Source organism: Callospermophilus lateralis, chromosome 19, assembly GCF_048772815.1.
Source record: "Callospermophilus lateralis isolate mCalLat2 chromosome 19, mCalLat2.hap1, whole genome shotgun sequence".
Lineage (NCBI taxonomy): Eukaryota > Metazoa > Chordata > Mammalia > Rodentia > Sciuridae > Callospermophilus > Callospermophilus lateralis.
This window is the reverse complement of record NC_135323.1, coordinates 6,432,986-6,445,426: the sequence shown is the minus strand read 5'-3', so window position 1 is coordinate 6,445,426 and position 12,441 is coordinate 6,432,986. Positions and strand designations below refer to the sequence as shown.

The 12,441-nt window shown below is 43.9% G+C and overlaps 1 protein-coding gene across 1 annotated transcript; it reads left to right on the top strand.

Moving 5' to 3' along the window:
* Positions 1-6,869: 6,869 nt before the first annotated feature.
* On the top strand, positions 6,870-8,220 carry LOC143384709 (olfactory receptor 1F1). Its single transcript, XM_076839793.1, has one exon. The coding sequence runs from the start codon at positions 6,870-6,872 to the stop codon at positions 7,806-7,808; it is 939 nt and encodes a 312-aa protein (XP_076695908.1). The 3' UTR covers positions 7,809-8,220.
* Positions 8,221-12,441: the final 4,221 nt, after the last annotated feature.

Sequence of the window (12,441 nt, the reverse complement as noted above, 5' to 3'; positions counted from 1 at the left end):
TTTCTCTTTGCTTTCCACTATACAAAGTCTAATCTGGGACAGAAAAGATCCATTCTTTATAGGACATATCAGGGCACATACAGGATTGCCTGGAGCCCTTAGTTTGGGCAATGATTTAGCAGATAAAACTACACATGACATACATATTTTCTCTACACTAGAAGAAGCTACAAATTTTCATAAAAAGTTCCATGTCAATGCTAATACTTTACAAAAGCATTTTAAAATAACTAAGGAACAAGCTAGACAAATAATAAAACAATGTCAAAATTGTGTGACCTTTTTACCACAAGTTAATCTTGGAGTCAATCCTAGAGGACTGATACCTAACCATATTTGGCAGATGGACGTCACACACTTGCCAGAATTTGGAAAATTGAAATATTTGCATGTTACAGTTGATACTTCTTCTGGATTTTTGATGGGCTCCCTTCATGCCGGAGAAAAAACTAAAGATGTTATAGCTCATTGCTTACAAAATTTTGCCATTGTGGGCGTTCCAAAACAGTTAAAAACAGATAATGCCCCTGGTTATACTTCAACCTCTTTTAAACAATTTTGCTCATCATTTGGCATTACTCATATAACAGGAATCCCATACAATCCACAGGGACAAGGCATAGTTGAAAGAGCTCATCAAACTATTAAAATGTACTTATTAAAGCAAAAAGAAGGAATTGGGAAGGGGTATATATTCCCCAAAGATAAACTTAAAATAACCCTTTTTACTCTAAACTTTTTAAATTTGGATTCATCAGGGCTTAGTGCTGCGGAAAGGCATATGTGTCCAAAAAATGTACATAAGCCCAAGGTACTTTGGAAGGATATTCTAACAGGACAATGGAAAGGTCCTGACCCAGTAATTGTCTGGAGTCGGGGGTCTGTTTGTGTGTTTCCACAGGGAGAACAGTAGCTGATTTGGATTCCAGAGAGATTAACTAAGGTTCTGACCCAGTGCATGAAGACAAAGATAAAACCAATCTACAGCTTCTGCAATAGCCATCACTGAACTGCTTGCAGAACTTGCCTGGACTATGTATCACTTGTATGCATTGTGAACTCACTTGTATGCATTGTGAACTATCTGTTGGTGCAGTGACTTCTGGTAGTGTTGGGGTATTTATGCTGATGGTGTCATCGGTGGTACAACTTTTCCAAAAGGAGCCATCAATTGGCTTGGTGTATCTTCCTCCCTTCTGCTTGTCATGATCATTCAGCTAAAATTTGGGGGCCAACAGAGTGAGGCAAAGAACCTCACCCTCCCGCTGGTACGAAGACCTCTACACAGGTGTGGCTGTATACTGGACTGGTAGTCAGTGACGGGTAAGATCCAATTACAATGGTACCAATCTAAGACGGGAGGCTGACGCCTTGAGGTCAGCTCATCCGATAACGGGTAAGGACCATATGTATTATTGGACAACCTAAGGCAGGCATGGTCCCTAAGCCACATGCTTGTTGTTTAAACAGAGAGGGGGAGATGTTGAGAGCCACAGCCGAAGGGGCCCCAAACAAACTTTCAGACTGCCAGCTGATGATTGGCTCACAGCGGCCCCAGCAACATCTAGCTGATTGGCTCCTCTGCGGTGAAGCTCATTGGGCTGTTTCCCTGCCCTTTCAGGCCACGGAGCTGCTCATTGGGGGACTTTTTGGCTCCGCCCATGCAACCCAGCCAATCGGCCTCAAGAGGAAGAGGATTGTGGGAGGTGTGGAGGCTGGTGGTTGGGGAGTGTGGCTTGTGGGAAGCCGGTGGTGGCAGTTGGGCTCTGAGGTTTTTTTTCCTGAGGAGCTGTTTTGTTTGGCGTGTGTGGTTCTAAAAATAAAGTTAGTTTCTTTTGACAAGTGGCTCCTGAATTATGCCCAGCCAGACTGCGGCAACCAGGGATTGAACTCAGGGGCACTAAACCCCTAAGCCATATTTTGTATTTTATTTAGAGACAGGATCTCACTGAGTTGATTAGCACCTTCCTGTTGCTGAGGCTGGCTTTGAATTCACAGTCCTCCTGCCTCAGCTCCGAAGCTGCCGGGATTACAGGCATGTGCCACTATCCTTGGCCCCATAGCTATTTCTTTTGATATCATTTTCCTTTTCAGTTTGAAGGTCTTCAGTTATTTCCTCTGGCCAATGACTTTCAGTCTTGCCATGATCATTTTGACATATGTTTTTCCAGATTATAGTTAGGCAGACTATACATGTCAGGCTACAGTTTGGCTCAGTCAGTATTCAGTCTAGCCCTCCTTCCTTCTCTGCCTTTCCTATGGAGCTTTACAAGCTAACTATGTGCTTTTCCAGGTTCCCTTGTAGCTAATGACACAACATGACACCATTTTTCAAGGAATGACATTTAGAAACCAAGATCTTGGTGTTGAGGGTATTCATTGATGTTGAGTTGTCTTTCAGTATAGGTTTTTCCAAGTTCCCTGAACAACTTTCAAAACAGCTTACTAGTTTTTTATCTCTCTGTGCTAAGTTCCTTCTCCAACCCCTTTGCTCAGCCTTGCTGATGAGCTAATGCTAGTGGATTGTAGTTCTGAATTTGGGTACATGGACCTTCCTTCCCATATCCATTCTTCAGACCTGATTGGGGAGGCCCTGTCCTCACCCACTTAGTTCTGGTGATAATGGACTGTATTTTCGCATGGAATATGTGTTGATCAGCTTTCCACCTCTAGAGTAAATACCTGAGATAGTCAACTTACAAGGAGAAAAGGCTCACAGCTTTGGAGTTGATGATGTATATTGGCTGTGGTGAGGGAGCACATCATGGCAGCAGTGTGTGGACTGGATTTATGACCCAGGAGGACCAGAATATCCCACTCTCCCATTCAAAATGGTTGATTCAGGATTGGTCACATGACCCAAGAAGAGATGATTACAGCATTACCTGAGGTTAATAGGTCAACGTTGGTAGAGAGAAGTTCTATGTGCCCTGTGATTGTTAGTCTAGGAGGATGTAAATTTGAAACAGCTATCTTGCTGCCGCGTGGAGAGAGTCTACAGAATGAAATAGAGCAGAAGAAAACAAAGTGGAGAGAGAGAGAAATACAGGGTTTTGGTGTCATTATTCAGGTCCCTAAATTTAACCCTTCCTGAAACACAAAGGCTTTCTAAGAAGACACTGTACTTTACAATTACGTTAACCAGTAGATTCCATTTCTCCTAAGGCTGATATGGGTTGGTTTTGTATCACTTGCAAATAATGCCTTTGCTATTCTCCCCACTTTATCTTTCATAATTAGTTTTATGGGTTTGTTTTGTGGCCAATTCTGGAGACAGGATAGACAGAACTTGATGTCTAACAGTTTGTGTCTGATGAAGATGTGAAAGCTCATTAAACCCTGATGTTTTAGTCTTGAGTTATTGGGAGCCACCGCAGAAGATTAGTCAGAGGAACACATGGTTTTCAGAAGACATTACTTAAAGGATTTGACGGCTACTTCTGACTCAAGGTGTGTGTGTGTGTGTGTGTGTGTGTGTGTGTGTGTGTGTGTCTTGGTACTGAGAATCGAACCCAAGAATGTTTAGCCATTAAGCCACATTTCCAGCCCTTTTTAGATTTTATTTTGAGACAACGACTTGCCGTTGCTTAGGTCCTCACTAAGTTGCTGAGGCTAGTCCTGAACTTGTGATCTTCCTGCCTCAGCCTCCTGCGTAGCTAGGATTACAGGAGTATGCCAATGCACCACAGCAGGGATATGGTTTTTATGACTGACTCTTTAGTTTGTCAATCCAGAAATTTATGATGTATAAGATCAAATGTCTTACGGACATCTTACAGTCAGATCTTGCCTTCAAAACAAGTGTAGAAGAAAGTTTGTGAAGAGTAATACCTATTGAAATCAAGAATTCTCATTTCTTCATTGGAGTCCACGTTTCACCAATTTATAAATAGACCCAACAGTGATTCCCAGTTCTCATTTATCCCAATTTAAGATATAGAAGAAAAGACTTATCATGTGACCCCTTATAAAAATGACTATTGGCATATGAAGATAAGTATATGGCACTATTCCCAAATGGTACATATTTAGCAGAGAGTAAAGGATGCATATATGATTTAATATCTGCAATCTCTGCTTAGTGACTGGGTCCTAGCCCATCACATTGATGAGGTTAGGAGTTATGAGATGTTCAACAAAAATTATCTCATTGAGTCATCCCAACTCTATGAGGTGAATATTGTCTCTCCACTCTACAGGTGGTGAGATTTTGTAATACAGAATGGAATAGGTGAAGTCACATGTGGTGGTGCATACCTGTGATCCCAGAGACTCAGGCGCTAAAACAGGAGGATCACAAGTTTGAGGCCAGCTTCACCAACTTAGAGGGGCCTGTCTCAAAAAATAAAAAGGGCTGGGGATGTGGCTCAGTGGTTAATTGCCCCTACATTAAATACTCAGTACCCTTCCCTAAAAGAATGAGATAGGTGGGCTCTCAGGGAGAGAGGAAGAAACTTTTATCAGATGAAGATGGGATCTATGAGCATGACCAGCCATGCTTGTCTCTTCAGTTAGCTGAACAAAACCTGAGCATGTGCTTGCACCAGATCAAGCAGGACAAAAACATAATCTGTTTAAATGTCACCAGATTCAAAGAGCTACACAGTGTTCCTGTGCTGACTTATAGCTGGACTGCTTAACCAGGGAGAAACCACCTGAACCCCCAATATGAAGTGGTCAACATGGGATTGATCTTCATGAACACTTGCCTGGGAACCTGCACTTTGCATCCTGGGGAAGCCTCATGTGGAGTCAGGGAGCACAGTGCTGGGCTGGATGCTCATCTCCTCTTCCCTAAGAGGCGAGGGGGCATCTGTTCCCTGCCTTTGGCATGTGTATAACTTTGCTTAGCTAAACTTGAATACATCTTTGCTTGCCTTGCTTTTGACACATCCTGAGATTCTTTTCCGTGGTATAAGTCAAGAATCTGTCTGGGCCAAGTTGAGGTCCCACTGCCTCCTGGAAGGGACCTCCTTGGACCCCTGTGCAAGTAGAGGCTGGTTGCCCAATGGCATGTAATAACTGGTAATGATGGATCTGGAAATTGCACATAGGTCTATGAAAATACAAAAGATATTCTTTTAATCTCACGGTACATTTCCCAATAAGGATACCATCCCGGCTTGAGTGGGAGATACAATACAGAACTGTGAGTTTTCTTTAGCAGAAGGGTTTCCTCCAAGATTGCATCATTTTCAACGTTGCCAACTACGAGGCAGAAATTACACAATGCAGGTGACACGTCTTTATTGATGGTGTTGGGCCACAAAGAGCCCAAGAGGAGAAGGGACAATTACTTTCCACTTGTCTCTAACAAGGCTCTTAGGGAATATGGCCCTAGTGGCCATGGAGATTCCTGTAAAGCACTTATCCTGTGACTGTCCTGCATGTCCTTCTTGCACTGGGGCTCAGTGCAGGCTCTCCAGCAGCTTGTTCATGCAAACTTAGCCTGAAAACCCCAAGGACAAGTCCCCCTCCCTCAAACCAGTAACTTCTGTCCAGGTCTGAAAAAACAAAGCAAGACCAGGACGTCTGGTGACCGTGAGGACAACCATTCTTTCTGGGTAAGAGTCAGATTAGTGGGCCTTCATCAATAACTGCTTGTCAGCAGTGAAGCCTCACAGGACACTCCTCAGTTTCCTTCTTTCCTTCCCCTCTGTCCCTCCCTCTTTAATCCTGTCTCCTTCCTTCTTTTTTCACTACAGGGGATTGAACCCAGGGGTACTCTACCACTAAGCTAAACTCTCAGCCCTATTTATTTCTTGTTTTAAGACAGGGTTTTGCTAAGTTGTTGAGGTTGTCCTTGAACTTGTGATCCTCCTGACTCAGCCTCTGGACCGAGTCACTAGGATTCCAGGTGTGTGCCACTGTACTTGGCCACTTGTTTAAAAAAGTGGAGCCATAAAAATAGCCCTGAGATCATTGGCAGTACCTTATAATCACCCATCATGATCAATATCTGTCTGTTTTTTTTTTTTTCTGAGATCCTGACTGGGGAATAGAAATGGGCTGTTTATGTCCATTCCTCTGGGTCATTTCCACTTAAAATTTACAAGTCAGATTCAGGGACATCAGTGGAAATAGCCAAGAAAGCCTGATTCAGACCTCTTTAAAGTGCTCTGTAAATGTGAGTTCAGAAAGAAGCAGCAATATTATCATTATTACTCCGGCAGCAGTTATCAACTGCTCCTGATCTAATCCTCAGAGCACATGTCAGGAATGTTCAAATATCAGAAGATAAAATGGAGTTCTTTTCTCTAAGGCAACAGCACTAATGATATTGATGACACTAATACTCAAAGCTAAAAGTTTGGTACATGATATTCTCTAGGAAACCACTTTACATCTTCTCTAGAACTCATTATAAATACTAGAAATTCTATTAATATTCCTCTATCTGTAGTATTTTATCTCACTTCTTAGAAATAAAAGGTGTTGGTAGAAAGTTCAAACAGTACAAATGCTTCACAACAAATCTACAGTCACAACCCCCTGGTATCCTTCCAGAGATGCTGTCCACTGATCCACAAGGAAATTATTTCATTATTCGAACAAAGGAATAGAGGCCCAAAGAGAGTGGTCACTGGACAAAACCTAGGGAGCAAAACTCTAATGTCTTACTTAAGTTCCATAATCTCTTCCTGCAATCTTTCTTTCTGTGTGGTTTTTTTTTTAAGTTGTGGATGGACCTTTATTTATTATGTGTGGTGCTGAACTTTGAATCCAGTGCCTTACATATGCCAGGCAAGTGCTGCACCACTGAGCCCCAGCCCCAGCCCTGCAATCTTCTTAATTGCCTCATCTTAACAACCATGTCCCAAGCTTTGGGATTTATCCATCTTTGTCTCCAGGTCAAGGTTTCCAGCCCCATGAGAATCACAAACCAGTCGAGCGTCTCCGAGTTCCTCCTCCTGGGACTCTCCAGGCAGCCCCAGCAGCAGCGGCTCCTCTTCCTGCTCTTCCTGATCATGTACCTGGCCACTGTCCTGGGAAACCTGCTCATCATCCTGGCCATCAGCACGGACTCCCGCCTGCACACCCCCATGTATTTCTTCCTCAGCAACCTGTCCCTTGTGGACATCTGCTTCTCCTCCACCACTGTCCCCAAGATGCTGGCCAATCACATCCTAGGGACGCAGACCATCTCCTTCTCTGGGTGCCTCACACAGATGTATTTTGTTTTCATGTTTGTGGACATGGACAATTTCCTCCTGGCCGTGATGGCCTATGACCGCTTTGTTGCTGTATGCCACCCCTTACATTACACAACCAAGATGACCCATCGGCTCTGTGCTCTGCTGGTGGCTGGATCTTGGGTCATTGCCAACCTGAACGTCCTTTTGCATACTCTTCTGATGGCCTGGCTCTCGTTCTGTACAGACAATGCCATCCCCCACTTCTTCTGTGATGTGACTCCCCTCCTGAGACTCTCCTGCTCAGACACACACCTCAATGAGCTGATGATTCTCACTGAGGGCGCCCTGATCATGATCACCCCATTTGTGTGCATCCTGGCTTCCTACATCCACATCACCTGTGCTGTGCTGAGAGTCTCCTCCACAAGGGGGAGGTGGAAAGCCTTCTCTACCTGCAGCTCCCACCTGGCTGTGGTCTTCCTCTTCTATGGCACCATCATCGCTGTGTATTTCAACCCTTCCTCCTCCCACTCAGCTGAGAAAGACACTGCAGCCACCGTGCTGTACACAGTGGTGACCCCCATGCTGAACCCTTTCATCTACAGCCTGAGGAACAGGGACTTGAAAGGGGCTCTAAGAAAAGCGGTGGGCGGGAGAACATTTTCTTTGTGACCAGAGAATCAAGAATGAATCTCATTCCAAGCAACTTTGCTCTTTACCACTTGAGTGTGATGCAGCGGTGGTTTGACGCCCAAGCCAAGCTTTTCCTTTTTAGATGGTCTATTTGGAATGTCATGCTACATGTGCATTTGAGATCTGAAATCACTCAGGAAGCTTTTACAGTATCCCAAACCCAAAACTGTGCCAATCAACCAGAATCTCTGGGATGGGGCCCAACAGTGAGATTTTAAAAAAAGAAAATAAATCTCTTGTGATTCTAGAATGCAGGCAGAGTGGAGGGTCTACCTCAGCGTCCTTGATTTGTACTCTATAATGGTCAATCAGAAAGGTTGGTCACAGAAACGGTCACAGGATTAGTTCTGAGATATAGACCAAAGTCCGGGGAGTGAACTATTAGGACTAAAGGGGGTGATAGCGTTTTGGATGAGACTTAGAGGCCTGATTTGGGGCATGGCTTGAGCTTCAAGGGGTGCAGAAACACGCTTGGGAACCCCAGGCAGCGTCCTGATTGGCTGCCTGACCTTAGAGGCGGGTTTAGCTGTGTGTTCAGGAACCTGCTGAATGGCTGCCCGACCTTAGTTAGGGGTGCTGTGTTGTGTTTGATGTCGGGGAAATAAGCCTATGTTTATTGCTCCCTCTGCGCAGCCCTACAGCCCCGCTCTCCTCTCTAAGTAGCAACTGCAACCCGCTCCTTCAAGAACTAAGTCAAATGGCACCTGCTCCCCTGTGAAGCCCCCTGACTCCCTCTTTCGGTTCTCCCAGCTCAAGTTTTCTTTGACTTATTCTGTCTTCTCCACAAGGGCTTTCTGTGGATTCCGATTCCCTCAGGCCCAAATGCACCTCCTGCGCCCCTGGTATCTCCAAGTGTTGATGCGGCTCCTAGACCAAGGACAATGATCATCTTCAGTTGAGAAACAAAAACAAACGAATGAGTATTGTCAACTTTTTTTATTGTGGTGCTGGGGTGGAACCTAGCGTCTAGCATGTGCTAGGCAGGTGCTCAACCACTGAGCTACACCGCCAGCCCTTTTTATTTTTAGACGGGTTGGTGAGTTGGCCAGGCTAGCCTCAAGCTTGCAATCCTCCACCCTTAACCTGAGCAGTTGGGCTATAGGCACCAGGCACTGTGCTTAGCCTGCCTTAACTTTTATTTATTTATTTTTAATATTTATTTTTCAGTTTTCAGTAGACACAACATCTTTATTTTATTTTTACTTGGTGCTGAGGATCGAACCCAGCGCCGCGTGCATGCCAGACAAGTGCGTTACCACTTGAGCCACATCCCCAGCCCCCTGCCTTAACTTTTAAAATGGACATTCTTTAAAAATTTTTAAATTCTCCTCATTGAAAATAGAATTTTTGATTTTTGAAAGGTAATACTGGCAGTGGCTGGAGTCTCAGTACTTGGGAGGCTGGAGGCAGTAGAATCATTTGAGCCCAGGAGCATTCTAGGCTAGCATGGGAATACTAGCAAGACCCCTTGTCAAAAATGGAAAGAGTAGAGACAAGAGGAAAAGAAAAAGGAGAAGAGAGAATGAAAGGAGAGGGATGGGGAGGAAGGAAGGGAGAAGGGAACAGAGGAAAGGAGGAAGCAAACACACACTGAAACAACAAAGTCATAGCATGAATTTAAATTAAACTGGCCCCTATTGCTCAAAGAATACTGAAGTTCTATACTGGGAATATAGTTGAAGGAAGCCGAATGCAATTTATCCACATAATTTTGGGCTCTTATTCTCCACTTCCTTCTTCCTTCCTCAGTAAAGCTTTAGGAATGTGATTTTGGTGGAGGTGGTATTCCCTCGCTTGGACACATTGTAACCTCTCCATTCCCAAGGGAACAATTTCATCTGTTTCTGGAATATCATGATGCTGCTGCATGCTTCCTTGTGTGAGATCTCTGTGTTCCTATTTGCCACAGGAAGCCTGAGTGACCTATTTCTTCAGCTTGGAGCAAAAATAAACATCACCATCCTTTCTTGCTTGTTCTTTATTTCTGCCCAACCTCACTTGCCATTACTGGCAGGGAACCAGTGCCTCCCTCTTGGAATTAAAGCACCCAGAACTCAGGCAAGGGAGTCAAGAGCACTGCTTTATCCCACCAGGGGGAGAGAGGAAGTCGGGTAGGAAAGGGGGAGGGAGGGGAGAGAAAGGGACACACTATGAATGAGAGAACACTGGAAATTGGGTGCACCTACTGGTTTGGTCTGATGAGCTGGTAGCACATAGGGTAGCTCCTGAAGCTAGATCTTGTTGGGTCTGCTGTGTCCTGTCCACTGCAGTGTTGATGTCCATGACTTACATTCCTAGGAGCCCACACAAGACCCACCTAAGGTTCAGGTTACTGCTATCTGCATTCAAATTCCCTTTATCCTCTATTAATAACTGAGTAGGGGCCATGGTGGATACACCCACCCATGGTGGATAACCCCACTGGGTCTCGGCAGCTCTCCCCATGAATGCTAACTTCAGGGTTGCCTTTCTTCCTTTGCAATCTCCTCTGTGTTTTGGAGGTCTCTTTATGTGGAACAGACATCTATCAAACTTTTTTTCCCCTGTGATAAATCTATATCTATAAAATAGAATTCAAATAGGTATCTGTGAAGATTGGAAGATTCAGAGAACTTGTTTTCTCTTGATTCATTCATTTGTAAACTCTAATAACTAACATTCAGTTATGTGTTCATAGCTTTTACCTTTTGAGTTACTGTTGGTTTTGGACGGCATAGGAATTCATGAATGTTATACACTCACTCTGGGTTTGACCTTCTCGTGGTGGAAGATCTTTGTCCTCTGTCATCTTTTTTTTTCCTCTGAAAGCACGCTTTGTTTAGTGACAGTATTCCTAGCTCTACCTCATTTGGCTTGTGTTGCTTCTTAGACTTTCTGAAAGAGATTACTTGGATGAAAGGTTCTTTCCTGCTGAATCAGGATCTTCTTTTTCAAAAAAGCTTTCAGGGGCTGGGGTTGTAGCTCAGTGATAGAGTGCTTGCCTTGCATGCGTGAGGCCCTGGGTTCAATCCTCAGTACCACATAAAAATTAAAAAAAAAAAGAATAAAAATAAAGATTAAAAAAAAAAGCTTTCAGTGCATGAGAATACACCGTACTCCTAGAAAGAGCAGTCTGTAATGGACGCCTCTGTTCCCTACTACAAACAAACAAACAAAAAAACCCATAACACTTTGTGAGCGTAAATTGCTACATGTTTGGTGGGAGACAGTTCTCCAGGTTCTCTGGCTTTTCTGTATGTTTTGTGAACAGAGGCAACAGTTGCTTTTAGATGTTCTCTTTAAGGATGTTTGTGCAGTGAATAGAGTGTGGCGGAGCCTCTAAGCTGCTGGATCTTTTCCACCTTAATTCCAGATATATTACTTGCTTTTCCCCAAAGAGGCAAGGCTATTTTGTGGGCTCATCTATTTCCCTTTGCCTAGAACACCCTCCCCCATTTTTCTCCCTTCCTCATCTCCCCTGTATGAAAATCTCCCTTTCAAGTTTAAGACTCCACTCAAGTCCTTTCTTAACCTTCTGCACTTACCCCCAGTGGGGACAGTTACCCTTTGTTTTTTGCTAACGAGGAGCCCTGAAAAATGCTGCTGGGCAGATGCCTTGGGCAACGCTATTATGTGTTGGATCTTAAACATCCACAAAGGCTCATGTGGGGAAGGCATGATTCAGCAGATGGCACTGTTGGACAGTGGTAAAATCTTTAGGGGAGGGCCTCATAGAAGGAGGTTAGGTCATCAGGGGCATGTCCTTGAAGAAAATATTGGAATCCTGGCCTCTTCTTCTCTATTTCTCTTCCCAGATACCACAAAGTGACAGGCTTTGCTCTGCCACATGCTCCCTGTCCTATAGGCTGAAAGCAGCAAGACAAAAAGACCATGGACATGAATCCATGAGCCAACATAAATATTTTCTCCTTTTAGTTGATTTTATCAGGTATTTTGTTACAGTGCCAGAAAGCTGACTAGTATAGCAAAAAAAAAAAAAAAAAATCTCTTTTTGGGCTGGAGTTGTAGCTCAGTGGTAAAGCTCTTGCCTAACACATGTGAGGCACTGAGTTTGATCCCCAGAGCCACATATGAATAAATAAATAAATAATAAGGACATTGTGTTCATATACAACTAAAAATATTTTAAAAAGCTATTTTCATGAAAGACTTTCTTCCTAGATGCTAGGATTTTTAGTGGTAGACGATTCTCAGCTTTCAGACTTATCTGGATATCATCTTGCAAAATCTAAGCTCACAACTTCCTTCCCAGGTAGATCAATGCCAAGGTTCAATTGCCAGTTTTCAACACCCCAGCTGAACAACTCCACAGTGCCCCCCTCACCCCACTGAGCCGGTGTTGACCAGGGGTTTCCATTACAAGTAAAGAAACTATGAGACATCCGAAAGGCATCTACTCCAGAAGCCTGAAGTTTGTAAACTATATTGTGCTGTGTTATCACAGAGACAGCCTGTCAGGGTTAGGCTGCCCTTTATCTCAAACATGTTCAAAGACTAAGCCCATCTAAGTCATGTGTTCTTACTATTCCCATTTTCCAAGTGGAGAAGATATGGTGTCAGTAATCTTCCTCTGAAGGTGTACAGACATAGGAAACAAGAATTGCAAGAAAAT

What these genes read in the sequence shown, in the direction of transcription:
- LOC143384709 (XM_076839793.1), top strand. Translation starts at nt 6,870, where the DNA reads ATGAGAATCACAAACCAGTCGAGCGTCTCCGAGTTCCTCCTCCTGGGA.